Source organism: Tursiops truncatus, chromosome 1 (assembly GCF_011762595.2).
Source record: "Tursiops truncatus isolate mTurTru1 chromosome 1, mTurTru1.mat.Y, whole genome shotgun sequence".
NCBI lineage: Eukaryota > Metazoa > Chordata > Mammalia > Artiodactyla > Delphinidae > Tursiops > Tursiops truncatus.
The window spans coordinates 1,575,561-1,598,800 of NC_047034.1; the positions used below are offsets into that span (position 1 = coordinate 1,575,561).

General features: G+C 61.5%; 1 protein-coding gene across 2 annotated transcripts; it reads right to left on the reverse strand.

Annotated features, from left to right (window-relative positions):
• Positions 1-800: 800 nt before the first annotated feature.
• IGFN1 (immunoglobulin like and fibronectin type III domain containing 1) lies at positions 801-18,318 on the reverse strand. Of its 2 annotated transcripts, XM_073799905.1 has the most exons (17): positions 18,075-18,318; positions 16,781-17,053; positions 16,014-16,063; positions 15,878-15,879; positions 12,881-12,996; positions 12,291-12,415; positions 11,536-11,677; positions 10,899-11,198; positions 10,147-10,446; positions 9,470-9,643; positions 8,480-8,608; positions 6,858-7,160; positions 5,799-5,887; positions 4,191-4,386; positions 3,188-3,496; positions 2,181-2,519; positions 801-1,294 (listed from the first exon to the last, which is right to left on the reverse strand). In XM_073799905.1, exons 1-17 carry the CDS (start codon positions 18,307-18,309, stop codon positions 1,032-1,034), a joined length of 3,345 nt encoding a protein of 1,114 aa, XP_073656006.1. In that variant the 5' UTR covers positions 18,310-18,318; the 3' UTR covers positions 801-1,031. The 2 variants fall into 2 exon arrangements, with proteins under 2 accessions (XP_073656006.1, XP_073656004.1); XM_073799903.1 differs by lacking the exons at positions 15,878-15,879; positions 16,014-16,063; positions 16,781-17,053; positions 18,075-18,318 and having other exon boundaries at positions 12,881-15,294.
• Between the last annotated feature and the right edge of the window lie 4,922 nt (positions 18,319-23,240).

Genomic DNA, 23,240 nt, shown 5'->3' on the forward strand with positions numbered 1-23,240 from the left:
TTACTATTATTTGCAGCCAGCATTTTTTTGTTTACCCAAATATTTTCAAATATCTTTGCTGACCATTTTTTCTTGCATCTCAGAACTTATCTCTAGAAATCATTTTTCTTCTGTCTGAGGTATAAAGTGGAAATTATGCAGAGTTTATTGGTGGTAAACTCCGTTTCTGTTTTGCGGAAAAAGTCCCTATTTTGCCCTCATAACAATACGTGCAGTGACATGAAATTACTGCGTCATCAAGAGAGTTATACATGTGAAAGCTTTTGATACATATTACTTCCCGGGAGCCCAGGAGGCTCAGGGGCCAGGCCTGGAAGGTGAAGGAGGACCAGAGCTTCTGGTGGAGGTGGTGGGTCGCACAGCATCCCGTCCTGTCTGTGACACGGGGCGCATCGGTGACACGGGGCAGTGGGACTGTGGAGGGGCAAGCTGGGGCCCACAGAGCCTGCGCAGCAGTGTTATTTCCCAGCCCAGACTCCACCCAAGGAAGCCTCTGGCTTTGAGCAGGATTTGGCCAGACAGAGGCATGCAGGAGACACGAGCTCGGGCCGGGGCGGGGCGGGGCGGGGGTGCGGGGTGGGGGGCTGTCTCTCCACCACGCAGACCCTTGGAACGTTCCCAGCTTTCCCACCTTTGGAACTGACTGCACAGCCCCGGGATGCAGAAGAGCCCGGTTCTGACCCAGCTCTTCCCTCCAGCCAGAAGCCCACCCCTGGCTGGAGCCTGGCACAGAGGCTCTGCACTGGGAATCTTCCCCCCAGCGTGCAGACCCCAAATTCACTTGCAAATGGTTTGCCAGTGTTAGCCAATGCTTTAATAAAGAAACAACATACAGAGAGCAGCTGTCCCAGCACACACACACACACCTGGCTCCCGCCCAGGTCCTCGGCCCCCGTGCTCTCCCCTCACTGTGGTCACTCAGGCACAGCCCGTCCTGACCTCCCCCCAAGGGATCTGGCCTCCATCCTGCAGACACATCCAGTTCCCTCTGCTCCCCCAGGCACAGGCTCGCTGCCATCCTGTTCAGTGACTCAGCTTGGGGCTGGGAGGCTGAATGCTCGCTTCTTCTTTGTCTTCCCCAAAGCCTCCGTGCCCTCCGGGAGGAGCTTCCCCAGGAGCCCACTCACTCCCCTCTCCCTGGGGCTCTGGGCACGGCCAGCATCCTGCATCCTCTGGGACTGCCTCCCCAGGCCAGTGCGGTGTGAGGAGTGAACCTTCGAGGATCTGCCTTCATTCCAAGGCTGTGGGGACGGGCTGGGGCACTCCAGGGTGTGTTGGGGCTCAGAGCTAGATTCTGCAAGACACAGAGGACCAGGATCCCGGCTTGTCGTCCTGAAGGTCAACGTGACACCGCAGGGGGTCAGGCCTCGGGGCTCTGCCACGGGCGTGTGGGTTCAGATCCCCAGCCACCACGTGCTCCCCCGCTTCGGGCAAAGTTCTTCCCTGGCCCCGTGGGGAACCGTAACCTCCCCCAAACGATAGGTGTGCACACGAGCTGGGCACTTCGCAACATTCCTTTCCCGGGTTGAAAGGGCCATTGCTGAACAAAGGTCAATCCCGATTAATTAAAAATGTTTAGGAGTTACTTTTTTTTTTTTAACTATTCAAAATATAAGATACTATTGGGGACTAACACAATATTGTAAATCAACTATATTCCAATATAAAATAAAAATTAAAAGCATAAAAGAAATGTAGGCTAACAATAAAAAAAAAAGGCTAGTTTTCTTATTAACACACATTATTTACTTTACTGGGGAATACCCATGAGAGAACCAGGGTGGCCTTGGGGCACTAGGTGTCCCTCTCTGGGCGTATTTATGAAGGTGCAACTGAGAAGAAGCCTCTTTCTCTCTCATTCAAAATGGGTCGCGAGGCCATTGTGGGAAGCTTAGGTGGGTGGCACGGAGCCCCTCAGGCCAAGAGCTGCTCACCAGTGATCTCATCCACTGCGATGGGCAAACCAAGGCCCCAGGAGGGCCGAAGGTGGAGGTTAAATAACAGAGCTCATGGAGAGCCAGGCGGAGAACCGCGCTGTCCTGACTCCAGCCCACCCCTCTAGAAGGGGACGGGCCCCTTGAGGACTCCCTGAAGGCAGACGGGAGCTGCGTCTCTCGTTCTCCGCCCCCCCCCCGACCCCGCACCCGGCCAGCTCGCCCCCCTGTCGGGTAGCGTCTCACCCATGACGATGAGGGTGGCGGTGCTGATGGCCTGGCCCAGTGTGTTCTCGGCCACCGCCTTGTACTTGCCACCGTCCTCGGCCGAGACGCTGGGGATGACCAGGGAGCACACGCCCAGCAGGTCGGTGCTGTACACAGCGGGGTCGCCTGCCAGGCTCTGGTCGTTCTTGAACCAGGTGACGCGGGGCCGCGGCCAGCCCCGCACGGCGCAGGTCATGCAGCACTCAGAACCCAGGGGCAGCAGGTGGGTCCGCAGGCCCACCAGGAAGCGGGGCTTCTGTCTCAGGTCGGGCTCCTGGTAGCTGGGAGCCTTCGCCGTGACCCTGTCTGCGGTGGAAACTGGCAGGCGAGGAGGGTCAGAAAGAGAGAAGGGCTGCGGCGAGTCCCAAGCCCCTGGTGAACTGGGGCGCTGCCTGGACCTTCCTGCCTTGTCTCACCTGCAAACTTGGCCCCAAGGCTGCTCTACTCACTTTTTATCCTTTTCTTAAGATAATTTTTGGACTTCTTTTTTCTGCACTACAAGCTAACACACGCTCCGTGTGGACAAATTGGAACATACAAGAAATCCAAAGGAGAAGGAATAAAAACCAAGCACAGCCAATTACCTACCGATGACCGCAGCTAGCATTTTGGTGTGGAACCTTTCAGACATTTTTCTACTTTAGAAACTCGTGAAAGTGAGAGAACGAGCATCTGATTTCACGGCCTGCTTTTTCTGGCAACTGCTTTGAAGGTTCGCATCTATTTGACTGTAAAAGACTGTTTTCGGAGAACCACTGGTCTCTGTCTACCTTTTCGCCTGCCACTGACTCGAGAGGCCACCCAAGACCCGCAGACAGCTCCGCTCCTCGCGTTCTCCCCGCGGAAGAAGCGGGACCCACCCTGAATCGCAGACGCGGAGGACCCGGGTGCCGGTGGGCGGGGCGGGAGGTGGGAAGAGCGATGGACCGGCGGCTGTCCCCGCCCTCCCAGCCTCCGGTCCCCGCCGCTGTCCGCGCGGAGCTCACCTGGCGGCTGCCGCGGGACGACCCAGGGCTGGCGCGTGTCCGAGGGCTCGCTGGCGCCCAGCTCGTTCTTGGCCACCACGCGGAAGTGGTACTCGTGGCCCGGGAGGACGCCCACCAGGGTGAAGCGGCAGGTGTGCAGGCGCTCGGCCGCGGGGCGCCAGGGCGCGTGCGGGGAGGAGCGCGTCAGCACCGTGTAGTGCAGCGGGGCGGCCCTCCCGTCGGCCTCGTCCGGGGACGGCACCCACTCGACGATCACTGAACCCAGCGTGCCCTCCCGCAGGAGGATGGGCCCCGGGGCCCGTGGGCGCGCTGCGGGGACAGAGGGGTCAGGCTGGAGCCGGAAGTGCCCACCTGGCCCTGCCCAGGGCCCTGAGTCTTTCCAGGTCCCCAGGACCTGCCCGTGGTCCCCACTTCTTCCAGGGCCCTGGAGACACGGTCTCGCCAGGCAGGGGGCTGGAGCCAGAGAGAACTGGGCCAGTTCTGCAGTTACTGCTAGAGGGTGGGAAACCTCCAAAAAGACTCATTTTAATTCACTTTGTCTTGTAAGTAAAATGACACAGGAACAGAATGGGGGCTTCCATAAGACCAAGTTACAGAGCTCTCGCTGTTAGTTGCCCATCATTTCTGTGTTTCAGAAACCCCTCTGGGGCTGGGGCTGGGGGAGACCATCTTTATCCCAGGGGAGGACCACAGACAATTCTTGCCACCGCTCTTTGGAGTGATGTGATGGTGGTGACTGTCTCCGCTCACTGACCCGAAATGAGGGACAACAGAGGTCCGGGGAGGGCTGTGCTTAACTGTCCCCAACCGCCCCCCCCCCCCGCCCGGAGAGAAGGACAGTGATACCCCTCTCCCCGGCCCCTCCTCCTTTCTCCCTTGGGGCGCATAAGAAGGGTCAGGGTGTGGTCATGGGCACACCCAGGCGGGTGGAATCCCGCAGACCTGTGACCAGGCCCTGGGGAGCGGCCCAGCCGTGTCCAGCCGCAGCCCGGGCCTGCCTCACCTGCCACCCTGAGGCGGAAGCTATAGGTGGCCTCCTCCCCCCGCGGACCCCTCAGCACCACAGTGTAGAGGCCGCTGTCAGCGAGGCTGGCCGCGGGGACCAGGAGCTGGGTGAGGCCATCCTTGACGGAGGTCACACTTCTTTTAGGCAAGGGCAAGCCATCCTTTAGCCAGGTCACGTCCGGCATGGAGGCGGCCTGGGACGCAGAGGAAGGAGAGGTGAGAGGGGAGTTTCGTGGAAGCGATGGCTTTGAGCTGGGCTGAAGTGTAAGTGTGAGAAGAGCATCCTGAGAGGAGCATCTGGGTACAGCCACGGGGGGAGCAGGGGTGGGGGGAAAGGGGAGGAGGCTGCAGAGGGGGGTTTGCAAACACGTTAAGGGCCCCGCACATCACACCCATACAGACACCTGCGTCTCATTCTGTGAGCCACGAACCGCTGTTGTAAGGTTTAACCAGGAATTAGATCTGGCTTCACGGGGCTGGGGGAGCGAGGGCGGGCGGAAGTGGGGAGGACTCGTGGGAGGGGAGTGCTGACCACCCTGGTGCCCAGGCTGGGGTGCCAAGGGGGGGTATGACTGGGGGGTCCCTGCAATAGTCCAGGAGGGAGAGTATGGTGGCCTGACCCTGACCAGGGTGGGGGACCAGTCCAGCTGCCTGATGGCTGCACCACCAACTCCCATGAGACCCTCAGCTCTGGGCGTCAGAGGCACCTGGGGATGCTAACAGTGACCTACCTCACAGGCTTGTCTGGGGACCCAAGAAGCTAACGATACGAACGGGCCCAACACAGAGCAAACACCTGGTGTGTCTTAAATACTTTTGTCATCATTACCATCGTCATGATTATGGTCTAATAGTTAAGAACATGTAATTTAGAGTTAGGTCTGGGTTTGGGTCTGACTCCACCACCTATGAGTTTCCCAGGCAGATGATGGTGATTTTAACAACAACAACAGTAATAATACTGGACACTTGCCATGTGCCCAGCACTATTTATGTCCTTTCAAGTATTAATTCCTTGAATCCTCAGAACAACCCTTTGAGATAAGTTACTATGAATACCCTCTCTTGACATGAGGACGTCGGAACACAGAGAGGTTAAGTTATGTGTCCAAAGTCAAACAGCTAGTGAGCCATGAGGTCAGAATTTGAATCCAGCCACCTGTGCTTCTAACCACACTGGCTGCTGTACTACACGTACAAACGCAGGCTACGTACTCTCACAACAGACATTCTGAAGTCAAGGGGCATCACCCCGCTGCAGGGAACCCTTCCCAGACTAAGGAGGTGGAGAAGTGGGTGGGGGGAGGGGACGGGGCGAGGGTTTAGAGGTGCAGTACCGAAAGGCACCACCAGAGGGAGCCGTGGACAGGAGCAGAGTGGCCACCCAGCTTCCAGGAGAGGACTGTCCCTGCCCGGAGGACCCTCCCCTCCCCTCCCCTCCCCTCTCCTCCCCTCCCCTCCCCTCTCCTCCCCTCCCCTCCCCTTCTCTTTGCGGCCTGATTTCCAGCACAAGCGCAGGTCCCTGACTAGGGGCCAGAAAGGAGCCGGGAAGAAAGGAGGCCCACAGGGGTGAGACTGCCTGCTGCAGCCCACTAGATGTGCTCACCTCAAAGTGGACAGGCACACGCACTGTGTCCCCAGCTCTGACCGTCAGCGAGTCCTTCGTGCTGGCGTCCATGAGGAACTTGGGACAGACTGGAACACACGGGGTGGCCTGTCACCTCCCTCTGCATTTGGGCCCCAGCCCTGGTCACCAACCAGGCAGGGCTGCAGGGGGACTAGACGCTAGGCCAGCCCAGTGATGCTGAAACCCCCACTGGACATTGGACAGGGGGCCCTGCAGGAACTGGAGAGGGGGCCGGAGGGGAATCCTGGGGGGAGCCGCAGGGCTGGGGAAGGGGGGAGAGGGATGGGGGCTGAGAAAGGGAAGCCGTCAGGGGCAGCCTTAGGGTCGGGCTGGAACGGAGGGGATGGCGAGAAACTAGCCCAGCTCTTGTGTTTTGCAGATGAAACAACTACCCATCTGAGGCAGGAAGTGGCCCCAGAGCCCGGGATTTGGGGCAGAGCCAGGACGGGCTCTGGGTTATGGCCAAAGACTCAGGGTGATTTTCTTTGTGTGTCTCCCTTATCGTCACAAGGACAGCTGGGGTCTGTTGGGATGGCCCAGTGTCAGCTTGGGCCAAAGACAGGTCAGCTGCTCCAGCAGTTAACGCCCCCGGGGAAGACAGTCCACCTTCGGGTAACAGGGACGGGGGCATCTTCTGCCCTGACGTGAACTCGGGAGCTGAGAGGCAGCCGGCCTTCTCAGGCCACGCTGGGGAGGCAGCAAAGAGTTCTGCAGCGAGCCTGGGCTTTGGGGTCAGTCACCTGGCTGGCACCCGGGCTCTGCCGCATACCAGTGGTACGGCCCAGGGCAGTGGACTGCTGACCTCGGTTTCCTTATCTGTAAATTGGGGATAGTATTGACCTTGTAGGATTTTCACGAGTTACAATGAAAATGCGTTTCTGAAAGGGCCTGCCTGGCCCAGTGCCCTGCTCTTACTAGGCGCCCAAGACGTGACACTTCACTAAGCGGGGGCGGGGGTGGGGGTCCCGGCTCAGCTAGCGCATGGGTGCAACTCAGAGGCCCTCCCCAGGAAGGGCTGGAGGAGGGAGGTGGACTCACCACTGACGGGCATGGCTTGCACCACCGTGTCCAGGGCAGTGGGCGGGCCTCGGCCCCCGTCATTCACGGCTGTCACCCGCACGAAGTAGCCCTCCCGAGGCCGCAGCCCCTTGATTGTGTAGGTAGTGCCCGGCACGGTGCCTGCGTGGCACGGAGTCCACTGCGGGCTGGCTGAGTCGCCCAGCTCTACCACGTAGCCCAGCGCTTCGTCCCCGTCCTGGGGGTCCGGTTGGGCCCAGCTCAGGGTGATGCTGGCGTGCAACGTGTCCGTGACCTGGAGATCCCTCACGGGCCCGGGGGGTCCTGGCCAGGCACCACGGGGTGTCAGGAGCGGCAACACCTCTCCTGAGGGAGGCCCCTCGGTGGCCACTCACTGGTTTCCCACGGGCGGCTGGGGATTGCTTTCACTTAGGGGTCCGCCTCCAGGCTTTGCTAAAGCACCCGCCTGAACCCGAACCCTTACTCTACCCTGGACTCTTCCTCAGTCTGCACCACCCATCCCAGCTCGCCTCCTCCGGGAAGCCTCCCCCGACTCCTTCCACCCACTCGCCAACCTGCCAACCCCCTTCCCCTAACTGTCCTTCCATAATTCCCCCAATCTGCTGTTTTCAACGATGAGTCCTTACGTTCCAACATCCCTGAAGACTAGAATTCTCTTTCTGTTGTGAGCATTAAGCTCCTAGTCAAGACTGCCTTGGGTACTTAGTCCATACTTTGTGCTCTTTACCTGTAAAATGGGAATGATAACAGCACAGGCCCACCCACCCACGAGGGTTTCAGAACAAAGGTGTGAGGTATGTAAAGGGCTCTGTAGGCTGCACGGCGGTCCAGGGCTCTGGCCTTCAAACCTGGGGAGCCACCTGGGGGCAATCCCTGGGTACCCAGCCCCCCAGACTTCCTGTGTCTCTCCAGGCCCCACGGCCACTTCCCCAGGCCCCGGCTGACACGGAAGGACACTCCTGGCACATCCACAGGGCCAGGAACGTGCTGCTCCCCCAGGGCTTGTCACCAGCGGGCTCATGAGGGTAAGAGCTCAGGAGAGGCGCAAAGAGCAGCTGTAGGCCGCAGAGGGGTGCTTTGACAGGTGTTTCGTGGAATAGGTATTCTCTGCTTGAATTTGGGAAATTTGGATCAAACAAAGCAGGGCAGGTTTCTCTTCTGTAGGGCTTGGAAATGTCCTAGGCTGCCTGTCGTGGACACGTGGACCACAGGTCATGCTGCTCTAGACCAGAAGTGTCCCAAGGATGCAGCTGGTTCCTGACCCAATGCCAGCCCCCAGCAGTGATGATGAGCAGATGCTCGCTGGATGGAGAATTGATGGCGAGGCTCCCCATGACCACCCCCTCCCTGTAGGGACGATGTCCCCTCACTGGGGGATGCTTACAGGATGGGACCAAGTGAGCGGGCTGACCCGGGGAAGCACTCTTCCAGTCCCCATTTCTGGCTCCTGGGCCTGTCTGGTCTCAGTGTAGGGCCGTAAGACTCCAGGGGCCCCTAAGGTTTGCCTCGCCCGCAGGGCCTTTCGACCTTTATCCCCCAGCCATCCTGATGTCTCCTTCGGGACTGCCCCGGCCTGCTCATGCCACAGCCACCACCCTCTCCCGGGTTGGCACTCCGCTTACTCATGGAGTCCTGAGCAAAGACGGCATCCGATGGGGGCCCAGGCTCCCCGGGGCCAGAGGGGGCCACGGCTGTGACCCGGAACTCGTACTGACAGCCCTGCCTCAGGTCCAGCACTGTCCACTTCTTCTCTGTGGGAAGCACACCCACATTAGTCCCGCCTGATGGGGCCGGGCGGTGCCTGGACGAGACCAGCCTGGCCCTACACCTCCCTGCCCCCCAGCCCCCAGCCGGCTCTGACTCGTCCTCTCCAAGGGGAGAAGCGTGCGCTCGGGGTCTCAGGGTCCGAATCCCTGTCTGGTTCTGCCGCTAACGTGCTGGGAAGTCTCGGGCAAATGCCTTCATGGCTCTGGTTCCCTCTGCCTTAGAGCTGCTGTCCTATTTCAATAAAACGGAACCACTCAGCAGTGTAGGTACAGAAGGTGTCCTCAGTCCATGGCCCTCTTTCCAGAGACGGGAGGCCGAGGCTCCGGGGGGCACAGCCTGGCACCCAGCACAGCCTGCCTGGAGCGCTGAACCCCTCTTTCTCCTACTAGCCTGGGCTCGGGCTTTTCTGAGTTTGTTCTGGGCTCAGAAAGCAGTTTCTTGGAATCTACTCAGGGGGCCGGGACACTTCTCCCCGTCATCATACGGATGAGAAAGCTCACGTTAGAGAGAAACGCGGCGTGAGACTTCTGCTAAGCCAGGCTTTGGGCCAGACAGTTCTTTGTTTGGGGAAGGGGCGGGGTGGCGGGGGGAGAGCACTGCCCTGTGTGTCGAAGGACATGCCGCAGCATCTCAGTCCCTTCACACGAGAGGCCACCCCCATCTTCCCCCTTCAGTGTGACGACCCCAAATTGCTGGATGTTGCCAAACGCCCCGGGAGGTAAACCACCACCGGTGAGACCGTCATACTAAAGTGATCTGGCTAGATGCTGCTACAGCACCTCGGGCCGGGGGTCCAGGGAGGCTCTGGAGGCCAGGACGATGCAGACCACCGCCAGGCTGCTCACCAGGTACCGGCTGCTGGTTCACTGCCACCCAGGTGTTCCTCCCCTTCTTGCGCTTCTCGATCAGGTAGCCCAGGATGTGGGCACTGCCCGGGCCCCGAGGTGCCGTCCATGACAGAGTGACGCCTTGGCTGGAGGCCGACAGGATGGCTGGCGGGGGAGGGGGCCCGGGCAGAACTGGGGGCAGAGAGGGTGCTGGTCAGTCCGGGGCTGGGAGACGCGCCGGCTCCCGGGGGGTCCTTGTGGAGGAGCGGGCATCTGGGGCCAGCCACATGCTATCCCTTCTTTGGGGTGTCAGGGGTCTGAGCCAGCCCGAAGTCTGGGGGCAAGAGTGGTGGAAACAGAGAAGCACTGTGGCCTGGGGGCTAGACCAGCCCTGAGGCCCTCAGCCCTGAGGCCCTGGGAGATGCTGCAGATGGAGGACGATGCCGGTCCATCCCAGGGGCCTGGGACAGCGGCTCTGCTGGTCCGCCCCCGTCCCGCAGAGCCACAGCTGGAGAAGACCCCGCACATCCTGCTTTGCTGATCTGGCCGCCAGGCCCCACAGGAGCTGGGGTGAGGCTCTCACAGAGCTCTCGAAGGGCCTCGAGACCCCCAGGATGTCGGCTGGTGGCCCCCGGTCTCTGGGCACAGTGGGGAGCCTGGCACGTCCCCTCCCTGGCCCCGGGCTGTCCTCTCACCCTTGGGAGCCACCAGCACCTCGTCGGACTCCAGGGCCTCCCCAGGCCCCTCCGCGGTCACAGCCCGCACGCGGAAGCTGTACTTCTTGCCCTGCTCCGCCTCGGCGTCTGTGAAGGTGGTGCTGTCCGCAGGGGGCTCGCCCACCTTCAGCCAAGTGCCGAGGCCGGCCTGCCGCCTCTCCACCACGTAGTGCTGCAGGGCCTGGCCCCCGTCGTCCGTCGGGGGCCGCCAGCAGAGGCAGACGCCAGCCCCGTGGCCGTCCTGCACCTCCAGGGGGCCCTGTGGGGGCTGAGGCTTGTCTGGGGAGGCCCGAGAGGAGAAGGGGGGTCAGAGGGGCCGCAGGGGCGGGGCGCTGGGCTCCTCTATCAGCAGACGAGCCTGCCCGGGGCTGGAGGTCCTGGGCGGGCATCACCTCGCAGCGTCCCTGGTCTCCACCCCCGACATGCACGCCCCCGGAAGGTGACACAGAATGCACCAGCCCCGAGCCCAGATGGGCACGGCCTTCTGCCCACAGGCAGTCCCACCTCACTGGCACGACTCAGCGACACCCCTAGGGCCTGGTGTGTCAGCTGCGGAGACACATGGCCCGGCTCCCCCCAGTCCGAGGAGGGGCGAGGACAGCTAGGGGTAGCTTTGGGTCTTAACTAGCATGCACGTGAGGGTTAATACCAGGGACACCCCCCCCAGGGCCCGCCCCGCTGCCAGGGAGGGCTCAGCGGGGCCGGGGACAGGGCTGGGGCCAGGCTGGCACCTAGGACTTGCAGGGTGAGCTCGGCTCGCAGGGAGCCGCCCTTGCTGCTCAGAGCCACGCTGTACCGGCCGCAGTCCTTCCTGCTGGCGCTGGGGAGACACAGCCGTGTGGAGCTGTCCCCCACTGCCACCTGGGCCCCTCCGCCGTCGCCGCCGGCCACCTTGGCCCCGTCCTTGTTCCAGGTGGCCTGGACCGGGAGGCAGCTCTGGAAGGCGACCTTCATGGTCACTGGCTCCCCCGCCTTGACCACCAGCGGCTCCCTCAGCTTCGCCATCATGTCGGGAGCGATGACCGGGGGCTCTGGGGAGAGGACAGGGCACAAGGAGTCAAAGACGGTGGGCACCGGGCACCTGGGGGCGGGGAGGGAAGGGCCCAGACACACAACCCCCTCCCCGCCTCGTGAGAACGGGCAGGAGGGCCCCAGGGGCTTCATCTGCAGCAGGACGGACGGGGCCGGACCTCTCTGAGGACGTGCTGACAGGAATGGGGAGCATGTGGTTGCTTTTTAAAACCATCCCCTCGACCGAGGGTGAGATCGCCGCGGGCTGCAGGCTGGCGACACGTCCAGACGTTCAGCAGTGGCGTGTGTCGCCAGCCAAGAGCCCGCCTGGCAGGAAAGGGCAGGGCCGGGCCTCACCGAGGACGGTCAGCATGGCCTCGCTCTGCTGGTCGCCGGCTCCAAAGCTGTACCTCCCAGCCTGGGCCCCCTCCGCGTGGGCAATGAGGAGCCTGTGCTCCAGCCCGTCTTGCTCGAAGGCGACTCCGTCCTGGGCGCTGAGCTGGGAACGAGGCCACAGAGGACCGTCACCCACCCCGTCCAGCCCCTCCCACCGCGGGCCAGGGCCTTTTCTAAGGCAACTGCGGGAATGAACTGAACGCTTATCGTGTGCTCAGCTGGAGCCAGTCACCCCCTTCAGTGTCTCATCAACCGTCCACGACCTGTGAAGTGGGCACCGCTGTTAGCCCATTTTACAGGTGCGGAAGCCAGAGGCCACAGCCGCGGTGAGTGGCCACACTGGGGTCAGCCCGGTCCAGTGGACGCCAAGGCCCTGCTCCAGAGCCCTTGACTACCCCCTGCTGAGATGACAGCTAAAGGGTCGAGGGCTGTTCAGGGAGCCGAGAGCCCGTCCGGCTGGGCCGAGGAGGCGGCCTCCGTACCGGCCTTGAAGGACAGGCAGACTTCCAGAGGTGCCGGGTCAGGACAGCAGTTTGGATGTGGAGGGAGGGCCAGGGGCGTGTACAGGGAGTGGTGAGTGGGAGACACGCCCACTTAAAAAATCCGGTTTATTCCAAGCCGGCGCGTTGGTATAAGGAAGAGTGAAAAATCTCTCTACGCCTCTCTGCTTCACTCATCCCTCCCCGCAAACCGGCCGGTAAGGGGGGGGGGGGTACCTTGACTCCATCCTTAAACCAGGCTCCGGGTCCCAGGTCGCTGGTGAGGGTGCAGGAGAGCACAGCAGCCTCCCCGCGCTGCACCTCCAAGTCAGCCAGGCCCTGGGAGAAGTGGCCTGTAGGGCCTGGAGAGACACAGGGGAGGGTGGAGGACGGGCGCCCAGGGATCCCCCTGCCGCCCAGCCTCCCACCATACCCCGGGAGGCCACACGTCTTGCCAGCGAGGCCAGGCCATCCAGTTTTCTCTGCAGAGCCCAGGCTGGTGCAGGGGATCTGGGGGGCCAGGGAGATGAGGGGCCCTTAAGTCACACAGGGCGACGTCTGGGGGACCCACAGCGAGTTAGTTCAACAAGTGCAGTGCTTTGGACACGGGGCGTCAGGACAGGTACCAGGAGGGCTCCAAGCCCCGTGCAGCCCGCATCCCCCACACAAGGAGGAAGAGGTGGCCTCCTGAACTGGGAAGAGATCCCTGGAAATGGGGGTCGCTGATAGCAACAAACTCCTGGGTCTGGGAACGGCCCAGGCGCCCCAGTGTCCAGGGAGCCCCCCTTGGCTACCGCCTGGAGCCAGGGCAGCCGAGAGGCACTTACCCCGCGCCTCCCTGGAGAAACCGCCGGCGCCAGGCTTGTGTCTGGATCCGGGACTCCGGGTGGCGTCCGTCCTCTGGCCGTGGACGTCTGACCCGCCCTCTCTGCCGGCTTTCCTGCTGCCGGGATGGCTGGGGGCCTTCCCTGGGCATCCCCCGTCCTCTGCACCAGGCGGTTCCCCCGGGTCTCTGGCCTTATGTGCTCCCCACCTCTTTGCTGCTCCAACCTCGACCCTGGACCACGTCTGAGTCCTGCTCCTGAATGGACCGAGCCTCCTTTCTGACCTGCCTGTCTCCTTGGCTGCCCGGCCCTCGTGCTCCTTTAGGGCCCCTGGACGTTGGGCCTCCAGGGACCCCTGCTCCCTCAGGAAGCCCCTTCCTCCCCTCTGTCCTGTGCCCAGCTGAGAGCCGGGCCCCTGGGTCCCCTGTGACCCGTCTCCAGAGCCTTTTCTGCCGGAGCGACCATCTGGGCCCTCCCAGGCTCCCTGGCGTCCCGAATCCCCAGGCCTTTGGGCGGAGCCATTCTCCCTCCCAGCAGAAGTCCCCTTACCCGGGACACCTGAGTCCCCTGGGCCACTAGCCCTGCTTCTTCCAAGACCTGAAGTTTTGCCATCTGGGAACCCTGGGCTTTGCCCCCCACCAGCCTCCTCTCTGCCTGGAGCCCCCTCCCAGCCCCAGGAGGCTTGTGGCCCTTCATGGGTCCCCCCGAAAGTGGCATCTTCCTCCTGCATGGAGCTTGAAGCCCTGGAGCCTGGGGGCCGGTCCCTGGCACCTGTGCTGTCTTGGCCAGACCCCTGGTCTTCCCAGCCTGGGCCCCAAGCGTGGCTTTCTCCACGCCCACCGGCGGACCCTGACACGGATCTGCCCCTTTCCCCGGGCATCCAGCTGCTGTCCAGACCCTGGCCTGTACCTGCTGAGCCCCCCAACCCTGCCCCCATCCTCCCGCCACCCAGCTGCGCAGCCCTGGAGCCCTGAGGTGCCAACGCCCCCTGCCCAGCCGCTGGACCCCTGTCTGCAGCCTTAGCGCCTGACCCCATCTCCCCAGAACCCCCTGAGCCGCCCCTATAACCAGCCTCACCCCCTGACCCCATTGCTCCAAGGCCTCCTGAACCACCTCTAAAGCCTGCCGCACCCCTTGGCTCCATGGCGCCAGGCTCGAGACCCCGCGACACCCCTCCGTTGGCTGACATGCTTCCGGCGGGCGGAGGCCCTGCAGCTCGTGATCCATGCCCAGGGCCCAGCGCCTCACCAGACTCATCAGCGCCCTGGCTCTCAGAGGCTGGCCCCGCGCGAGGAGCTCGTGCCGGGGGGCCCCGGGTAGCACCCCCAGAGCTGGCTCCGTCTCCAGAGTCCCCGGCACCAAGGCCCCTGGCTCCGTCCGCATCTCGCACTTTGCCCGCTGCCCTCAGAGGCCCTGAAGCCCCAGAGCCATCTTCATGGCCTCCTTCTCCAGAAGCCCCCAGAGCCCCCGGGGCTCTGAAGCCCCCGTAATCCCCAGTCTGACCCCAAGGCCCTATTCTCCCCGAGCCCCGTGGTCCTGCCCCTGTGGCAGAGGCCCCGAGGCCACCTCGCCCCACGCCATCCCCGCGGCCCATTTCACCTCCGGGTCCTTTCTCCCTGGAGCTCCGTGGCCCATCCCAGAAATCCAGCTCAGACCCCATGGCCCCTGCACCTCTGAACCCATCCGTGTCTCCCAGTGTCCCCCCAGGGCCCGAAGGACCTCTAAGCCTGTGGCTTCTGGCTTCCACTCCCCGACCAGAACCCATCAGCCCAGCCACCTGGGTGCCCCCCTCACCCCCTTGCCCCCCACCAGACCCCAGCACTCCAGGCCCACAGTGGGCCCCGGATTTGCTGGGGCTGGACCGTGTGTCATCCCAAGGGCCTGGGCCCTCAGACCCTCTTCTGCCCGCCTCTCCTGTTCCCCTCTGCCCGGCTGTCCAGGCTCGGGGATCCTGGGGGCTGCTGGAGCCGTCCTCTGCCTCGCCGAAGGTCCCCGCCGTCTCCGGGCCCTCCCTTCCCCTGAGCCCCTGTGGGCCCCTTTCCCAGCCCCCGGGACCGCCTGGGCCTCCAGGGCTGGTTGTGTAGCCCCTTCCCCCATCCCCAGACCCCCGTGGGCCTCCATCACCTGCCTCCTGCAGTGAAGACCCAGCTTTGGCTTCAGGACCCCCGGGCCCCACGGGGATGCTCCCACCACCAGATATCGGTGGCCCCTGGAAGTCCTTGCATTCAGAGGTCTGTCCTGGAGACTCCCCTGACCCAAAGGGGCACCCCCGGTCCCCACGGTCAGCTTCACTACCTTTCCGAGAGCCCCAGGACTCAGGGCCCCTGCCTGCCATGGAGCTAGAACCTCTTCCTCTGGAAGGCTCCAGGGCCCCAGGAGCTCCCACCCTGCGGCGGCCCCTGGTGTCCCCCAGGTCAGTCCCGCTGCCCTGCACTGCCCCGCCCGCTCCTCTCCCCCTTTCCCCACTCAGGCCATCCTCTCCCCCCACCTCATCCGGGCTCTGCCCCTGCAAAATCTCCATCCCCTCCCCTTCTGACCGAGACCCCACATGACCAGCCTGGAATCCCTGCGGGGCCCGCTCTCTGGTCCCAGGTCCCAGCTGAGCGTCCCAGGGCTGTTCCTGACTGAGCCTGGGCAGCCAACTCCTGGGATCCTCGCCATGCCCCTTCCCTCCCCCACTGCACCCCAGCCCTCCAGCCTGAGGACGCCGGGACCCAGCCTTCCTGCCTCCTGCCGTCCCAGAGCATCTGTCCCCCTCGCTGTCGCTGCTACGACCTCGCGGTTGGTCCCCTGCGAGGCCCAGCCCTGATTCTAGGCCCTCCCCTGAGCCCCCTGGAAGGCTCCTGTCCCTGCGTCCCTCTCCATGGAGCTGATTTTCACCAAGAGGACTGGCTCTGCCCCCTTCTTCCAGAAAGTCCTTTCTTGCCAGTCCAGGGCCCCAGGCTGAGTCGGCTGCCTCCTTGTCCCCCATCAAAGTGTAGCTGCGCCCACCCAGGCCACCTCTGTCTGGGCCGGCTGTGAGCCCAGAAGCCAGCCCGGACCCCTGGAGGGAGCTCCCTGTGGGGTCCTGCTCTCTGGGTCTCCCCCGCTGGCCACGGATGCTTCTGGAATCTTCTGGGCTCTGCGCTCCTTGTACCTGCTGCTGGTGGTCGGTGCTCGCGGTCAGAAGGCTTTTATCCTTCCCAGCTTTGGTGAGAGGTCACGCCCCCAGAGAAAGACAGGAGAAAAGACCTGTGAACTCAGGCCGAGCCACGTCTCGGACCCCAGCGGCTTTGCCTGATCCTCAGTTTCCCCAGCAGGGAAACAAGCCGACCGTCTCCAGAGGAAGCCAGAATGTGGCAGCTCGTTGGTGGATAAATCCCATCATCACTTCCCCCAGTCCTGTATCCAAGGCCACCCCAGTTTGCTAGGTGGTTCAGGAGGAGTTTTAGAGAAAATACAGAAGCCAAAAGCCATTTGCCATGAGCAGGTGGCTGGTTTATAAAAACATCTACTTGCCCTACTGCCTGCCTCACAAATGTCCAATTTACAGTTTCCTAAGATCACCTTGAACCCAGAACCCTAGGGGAGTTTAAGGGTGTCCTTTGGCCCAACCCAGGGGCTCCTCATCCGTAGTGGACCTGGGCCACTGTCCCAAGCCCTGTCCACGACCTTAGGGCCATCCTGGATCTGTGCCCAGTGGAGCAGATGCCACTGCGGAGCGCTGGGCTGGCCGTGAAGGGCCTGCACTTGCAGGTGTCAGGAATAGATCTAGGGGGCCTTCCTCATTCTCTGCGGGGAGGAGGAATCTCCAAAGCAGGGGACTGGCAACAGAAGCCCCGCCCCACTTCCTCCCGCCCTCCTGGGCCCTGAGGTCTCGCCACCACGGCAGAGGCGGGGAAAGACCGGGCGTGGCCCACTCACCTTCAACCACCAGCCAGGCGCCGCAGGCGTGGAGCTTGGTGCCGAGGGAGTAGCGGCCCACGTCTGAGAAACAGGCCCTTCTCGCCAGAAGCCGGTGGGTCAGCCCATCACTGGACACGAACACCTCGTATCTGTCACTCAGCTGGAGCGGCCGGTGCCGGCGATGCCAGGTGGCGCTGGGGCAGGGGCCAGAGAGAGTGGCCTCGAGGACCACTTCGCCCTGCTCCCCGCAGTGGGCACAGGCCAGCGGGACCACCACCTGGGGCAGGACGGCTGCCGGGGAGCAGGACACAGTGTGACCCGACGCAGGGCGCTGGGAGCTCAGCTTAGCCACAGCTCCCTGTCACCTTGGACAGGCCACTCCTTGCCCCAGGTATCAGTTTCCCCACATAAAGTGAGGAGTTATAATTAGGTTGTGAACAGTCAGACTCGGGCTCTGGGATTCTAAATCGGACCGTTCTATCTGGGGGCAGGTAGGTACAGAAAGGAAGCCAACAGGCTGAGCACAGTGCTTTACGCCGGCCGTCTGATTAATCCTCACAACCACCTCCAGGGCAGGTGTTATTATTTCCCTTTTACAGGTGAGAACATTGAGGCTCTACGAGTTATATGGCTTGCCCAGCTAGGACATGGTCCAGATGGAACTCACAGCCTGGTCTGGCTGCCCCCAGAGCCCTGCCCGCTTCCGCGTCCACCACGCCAGGCCAGCTGGAGGTCTACCCGCTCCTTCTTCAACCTTGACTTAGCCCGACTCTATGATCTACCTGCCGCCCCAAGCCTCTCCTCCCTCCAACGTCCCTTGAGCTGTCAGGTGCTGGGGCAGGGGTTGGGGGAGTGGCAGTGGGAAGGGACAGAGCTTGATGAGGGGGGAAGGGACAGTCCCGGTGGGGTGTGGGCATGGGAGGCAGGGAGGGGAGGGGTCTGCACAGGGCAGGAGCGTGCCGACCCGGTGGAGATTCTCGCTGGGGGGTCGTGGGAGGGGAGGACCCACATCCGAGAGGAGGCCGTAGAATTAGGCAGATCTGATCTGAGAGTGAGTGGAGGCTATGGACAGCCTGTGAGCCAGGCGAGAGCCAGGTACCCCATGTCTGAGACCCTCAGCGGAGCCCAGCCCAGCACCAGAAGAACACAGACCTCGGACCAAGAGTTTGAAAAGGCATCATCATAATTTAACCATTTGGGTACCCGTTCCTCTCGCCAGCTGCGAGGGGGGCCATGTCACGTTCACCTACCCCCCGCAAGGGAACCGAAATGGGCGCCCCCCACCCAGACTTCGGCAGGGCCGACCGCTCACCGCTGGCCTCCAGCTCCGTGCGGGAGACGCCGGCATCCGGCACCCTGACCCGGTAAAGGGCAGCGTCCCCTGGCCACAGGTCTCGGGTCTGGAGCTGGTAGTGCTTCCCTAGATGCTGCAGGCAGTGCTTGGTCTGGTTGTCAAAGCCATAGGGGGCCGTCTCGCCATCCTGAGGCCAGGAGAGGAAGAGGGGGCTCCAGGGCCTCAGTGGGTCCACAGCACCTCCTGCCCCCATCCTGCTTGCTGACGACCGGCCCGGGGAACCAAACAACACCAACACCGCTGGATGATAAAGGGGTGGGGCGGAGAGGGGCGGGGTGGAGCCCCAGAGCACGTGGTGGAGGGAAAGAAATGCTCTAGGAATATCCATGGCTCTTACCACGCTGTAAATGATCTGCTGAGTTTATGCAAGAGACACCCGAGATTGCTGAGCCAGCACTGCGGCAGGTGGAGCAGAGCTCCTACCCGAGCAGGGGCGAGCAGGGGCCGGGAGAGAGCGGGTGTGGCCGGGCCCCCAGGCGTTCATTCACGAGGAAGCAGAGTACTACCAGCGACTGATGCACACACCCACCTTAGCCACGCCCTGGAACGACTGGCTACTTGCTGAAAAACAGATGGTCCCTGCTCTACAAGGGTTCGGCTCGTGATTTTTTTTTGTCTCTACAATGGCGCGAAGGCGATGCACATTGAGTAGAAACCGTACCTGGAATTTTGCCTTTTGATCTTTCCAGGCTACTCCTGGGCAGCGCAGCCCCAGCTCCCGGGCAGCCCGCCATCACGAGGGTGAACCCCCGACACACCGAGAACCATTCTGCACCAGGCAGCCATCTGCTTTTCGCTCTCGGTACAGTATTCAGTCAATTACAGGAGATACTCAACACTTAATGACAAAGTGGGCTTTCTGTTGGATAATTTTGCCCAACTCTAGGCTGATACGAGTCTTCTGAGCATGTTTAAGGAGGGCTGGGTTGACCTATGTATGGTGTTCAGTAGGTTAGGTGTATTCAATGTGTCTTCTTTTTTTTATTTTATTTATTTATTTATTTATTTATTTATTTTATTTATTTATTTTATTTTTGGCTGCATTGGGTCTTCGTTGCTGCGTGCGGGCTTTCTCTAGTTGCGGCGAGCGGGGGCTACTCTTCATTGCGGTGCGCAGGCTTCTCATTGCGGTGGCTTCTCTTGTGGATCACAGGCTCTGGGTGCACAGGCTCAGTAGTTGTGGCGCACGGGCTTAGTTGCTCCACAGCACGTGGGATCTTCCCGGACCGGGGCACGAACCCATGTCCCCTGCATTGGCAGGTGGACTCTCAACCACTGCGCCACCAGGGAAGCCCAGCTTTTGCCTTCTTGATAAAAGGGCCAGATATACCCAGGGCCACTTCTTCCCCCTCTTCCTGCCTGAATGGGGGTTGAGTTTGGGTCTGCAGCAGACAGCCTACGAGGGTGGGTGGTAACCCTACCCCTAAGGGTGGCAGAGCCGTGGGACGGGAAGAGTCTGGCTCTCCAGCGACAGCCCCGAGCTGTGGTTGGAGCCCTGGACGCCACCCAGGACTTGTCATCGTGGACATAAGGAAGTGGCTTTGTTTCTTGGGCCGCTTGGAGGAGGGTTTTCTGTTATTTGTGGGCAAAAGCATAAGCAATTCAGAGACGAGATCTGCTTTCCAACAGATTAATTAAAGTTTAAAGTTAATTAATTTAAAGTTTCAGAAACACTGAGCAAACCGAAACAGAGCATGTCTGAGGAAGGATTTGGCCTTTGTGTTACCTGTTTGTCCCCCCCATGCAGATTTCTACAAAACAGCCTGAGGCCAAGAGAAGAAAACAAAGCCCCCTGAGTGAGTTAGCAGAAGACCAGGACTCGAAACCCACTTTCAGGGCCTGACCTCGGTCCCCAGGGCCAAGAGAATATCACCCAGCCCAGCTGCAGGGGGCACCCGCGCGCGTGAGCCTCCCCAGCACCCGCAGAGGCAGCGCACGTGCAGTGGAAGAAGCCCAGGACTCTGCACCCGGCGGGGCTGCGGCCTCCGTGGTCTCCCCACCCAGCATCGGGGCCTGATTCCCCTCAGGGCTCTCCCACGCCCTGAGCATCAAGGGCTGGGCTGGGGGGTGGGGGGGAAGCCCGCCTTCCATGACCGTGAGCCTGCCGAGCACGCGGCCTCCCCGTTCGTGTTCACTACTGTGCAGCGGTGCAGGTCTGTGTCTGGCTGGTCAGCTTGTGATCTGCAGAGAGGCCGAGGGCAGGGGAACAGGGGAGGGGAGCTAGCCTTCCCCTCCCTGCGTTCACTGGACGTGATGATGCTATAAAGACGCACAAGACACACTCCAGGTTCTCACGAGCTCCAAGGGTTCATCAGGGAAGCGGACCCCAAGACAAAAACCTGGGTCAGGACAGCGGCGGATGGACCAACTCTGCCATCAGAGGCACGTGGTGTGGCAGAGAGAGCTGACTTTCCTGAGTCCGACGGATCCAGGACTAAATGCCGTCTCTGGCGTGTGCTATGGGCAGGTTACCTAACCTCTCTGGACCTTAGTTTCTTATGAAATGAGGTTAATAATACCCACAAAGCAGTGAATGGTCAGGATTAAAATATATAATCTAAGCCAAACGATGAGCCCAGGGCCAGCACATCGTAGGTGTTCTGTGATGGGGAGCTATAAATATTACCGATACTGCCCAACAGCGACTGAGGGCCCGCTGCAGGTCGGGCACCGGCTGGGCACTTTACGTAAACATTTAATGCTCATAAAAACCCCATGAAGGGGGCTTCCCTGGTGGCGCAGTGGTTGGGAGTCCACCTGCCGATGCAGGGGACGCGGGTTCGTGCCCCGGTCCAGGAGGATCCCACGTGCCGTGGAGCGGCTGGGCCCGTGAGCCATGACCGCTGAGCCTGCGCTCCGCAACGGGAGAGGCCACAGCAGTGAGAGGCCCGCGTACCGAAAAAAAAAAAAAAAAAAAAAACCATGAAGGAGGTACTATTATCACCCCAATTTACAGAGGAAGAAACAGAGATTTAGAGAAGTAACGGACTTCCTAAGGCCGAGATGCTGGGCCTGGGATTGTAACCCAGGCATCCTCCCTCCAGAGCTTGAGGTAAGCTCCAGGTAACCTATCAGCAGAGGTCCCTGTGAGCCTGCTGGGTCCACACCTGGTTCTGGGAATATCTCCTACTCGTCTGGGGACTGGAGACCTTCTAGGGGATGGGAAGAGAAGGGCAGACCCCTGTCAGGGGAAGAGCCGCGGTTCTTAACTGCAGCACGTACTCCTTGCTGCCTTGGCTGTCCGAGATCTGGTACTTGCCGGAATTACTGAGGTCACCTTTGGAGCAATGCCAGTGCACCTGGGGTCCAGGCTCCCCACAGACCACAGCCCGAAAGATGGCATGTTTCCCTGTGGCAGGAAGAGGCAGGCGGGTAGTTTGATGAGGTGGGAACGATGGACAGGATCCTTTACTGAGATTTTAACTTACGTTCTGTCCACCTCTCTGGGCACTTGAACTGCCCGTTCCAAGAAGGGTGTCTGGCCTTGGTCCCCGTGACCCGAGGACCCCCGCGGTGCTAGGCAGGAGCACAGCCTCAGGCACCACAGGTACGGCCCTCGCCCCGCCGGAGGAGCAGCGAGTGGCCACGGGGAGGGAGGCCAGCAAGGCTGGGGCCGCGGGTGGGAGGCGGGGTGGGGACAGGTAGGGAGCCGGAAGGACTCTCCCTGGACTGGGAAGGGGATGAGTCTCTTGTGGGTCCCGGGTCCACTCTCTAGGGGAGATGGCGACCTCGGAAAGGCCTTGCTGTGATGCCCAGAGGGTCCGGTCCTGAGACACAGGGCTCCAGCCTCGGGAGGGAGCCACAGCTCCATCCTAACCTCGAAGCCTGGGGCCTCTCGCCCTCAAGGACCCCCAGGCCCTTGCCAGGAGCATCTCAGTAGAGAACAGCTTGGAGTAAAGAGCGAAGGGCAACCGCCCCGCCATGATGAGAGACACAGCTGCCCGTGACCGTGCTGAGCGGACACATAGGGTTAGATTTCGAAAAATAAAGGGCCATTATTTTTCTGAGGCCAGAGTGCGGTAAACTAGAATCCGTTGCAGGGACCTGTGTTGAAGAAAGAGCACCAATTCGCAGCCCCCCCCCACGTCCTGTTCCCACCACTTCCCGGGCACCTCTCTTGGTGGCCTGTGAGCGCCGGGGCAGCCAGCGTTGGGAGCCCCATTTCACTCAGTTTTGAGGGTGTCTCCGCAGCAGTTGCTTGTGGGCAGGGAGAGGGAGGGGCCCAGAGCCACCCTACACCCCCAGCTCCTCCCCAGTTCAGCACGCAGGAGGTTCGCGTGCAGGAACTGCGGGTTCCAGTTCGCAGACAGGAAGCACCTCACCAGCCACACACGACCTCGGGAGCGTTGGCTTGGGGTTTTCTTCCAAGCGCATCAGTCCAGCAGCACATGAGGGTGTCAGCCAACGATAAGGCTGGGGGCCTCCTCCCTTAGGGCAAAGGCAGTCTGCCCGGGTCACGAGCACTCATTCCAGCGGTCAGCGCCTTGGGGCCCCATTCCGGGATGCTTCCATGACAGCAGCCCCGACCCTGGTCAGTGCTCCCCAAGGGCCTCTGTCCACTCAGGCTCTCTGCGGGGTGGGTGAGGCCGGTGCCCCAGCTGTGCAGGGTGTACCCCAGCTAGAGTGCCCCACTCAGGCCACTCCCCTAAACTGCTGTCTATCACAGGGTTGGCAACTCTGGCCCCCAGGGCAAACCTGGGGCAGTCTGGTGTTTTAGTTTTTTAAAAATATTTTATTAACTCGTTTGGCTGCGCCGGGTCTTAGTTGCCACGTGCGGGATCTTTTAGTTGCAGCATGTGGGCTCTTAGTTGCGGCGTGCCGGATCTAGTTCCCTGACCAGGGATCGAACCTGGGTCCCCTGCACTGGGAGCGCGGAGTCTTACCCACTGGACCACCAGGGAAGTCCCTGATTTTGTAAATAAGGTTTTATCAGAAACAGTCTCGCCCTGTCACTTACATATCTTCTAAGGCTGTTTTTGTGTTACAACGGCAGAATCGCATGGTGGCAAGGGAACTTGTGTGGCCTGATATAACAGTCACTCTCTGGCCCTCTGCAGACCCCTGCGCTACATGAACGGGATACTTTAAATCTCTGTATGTATCCCCAGCAAATTCCTGGAAACC

What these genes read in the sequence shown, in the direction of transcription:
- IGFN1 (XM_073799903.1), bottom strand. Translation starts at nt 15,212, where the DNA reads ATGGCAGGCAGGGGCCCTGAGTCCTGGGGCTCTCGGAAAGGTAGTGAA. An exon ending in GAACCAGCAGCCGGTACCTG is followed by an intron (nt 8,609 to 9,469) that starts GTGAGCAGCCTG and finishes TGCTTCCCACAG; the next exon opens with AGAAGAAGTGGACAGTGCTG. An exon ending in GTGTGCCTGTCCACTTTGAG is followed by an intron (nt 4,387 to 5,798) that starts GTGAGCACATCT and finishes TCTGCGTCCCAG; the next exon opens with GCCGCCTCCATGCCGGACGT.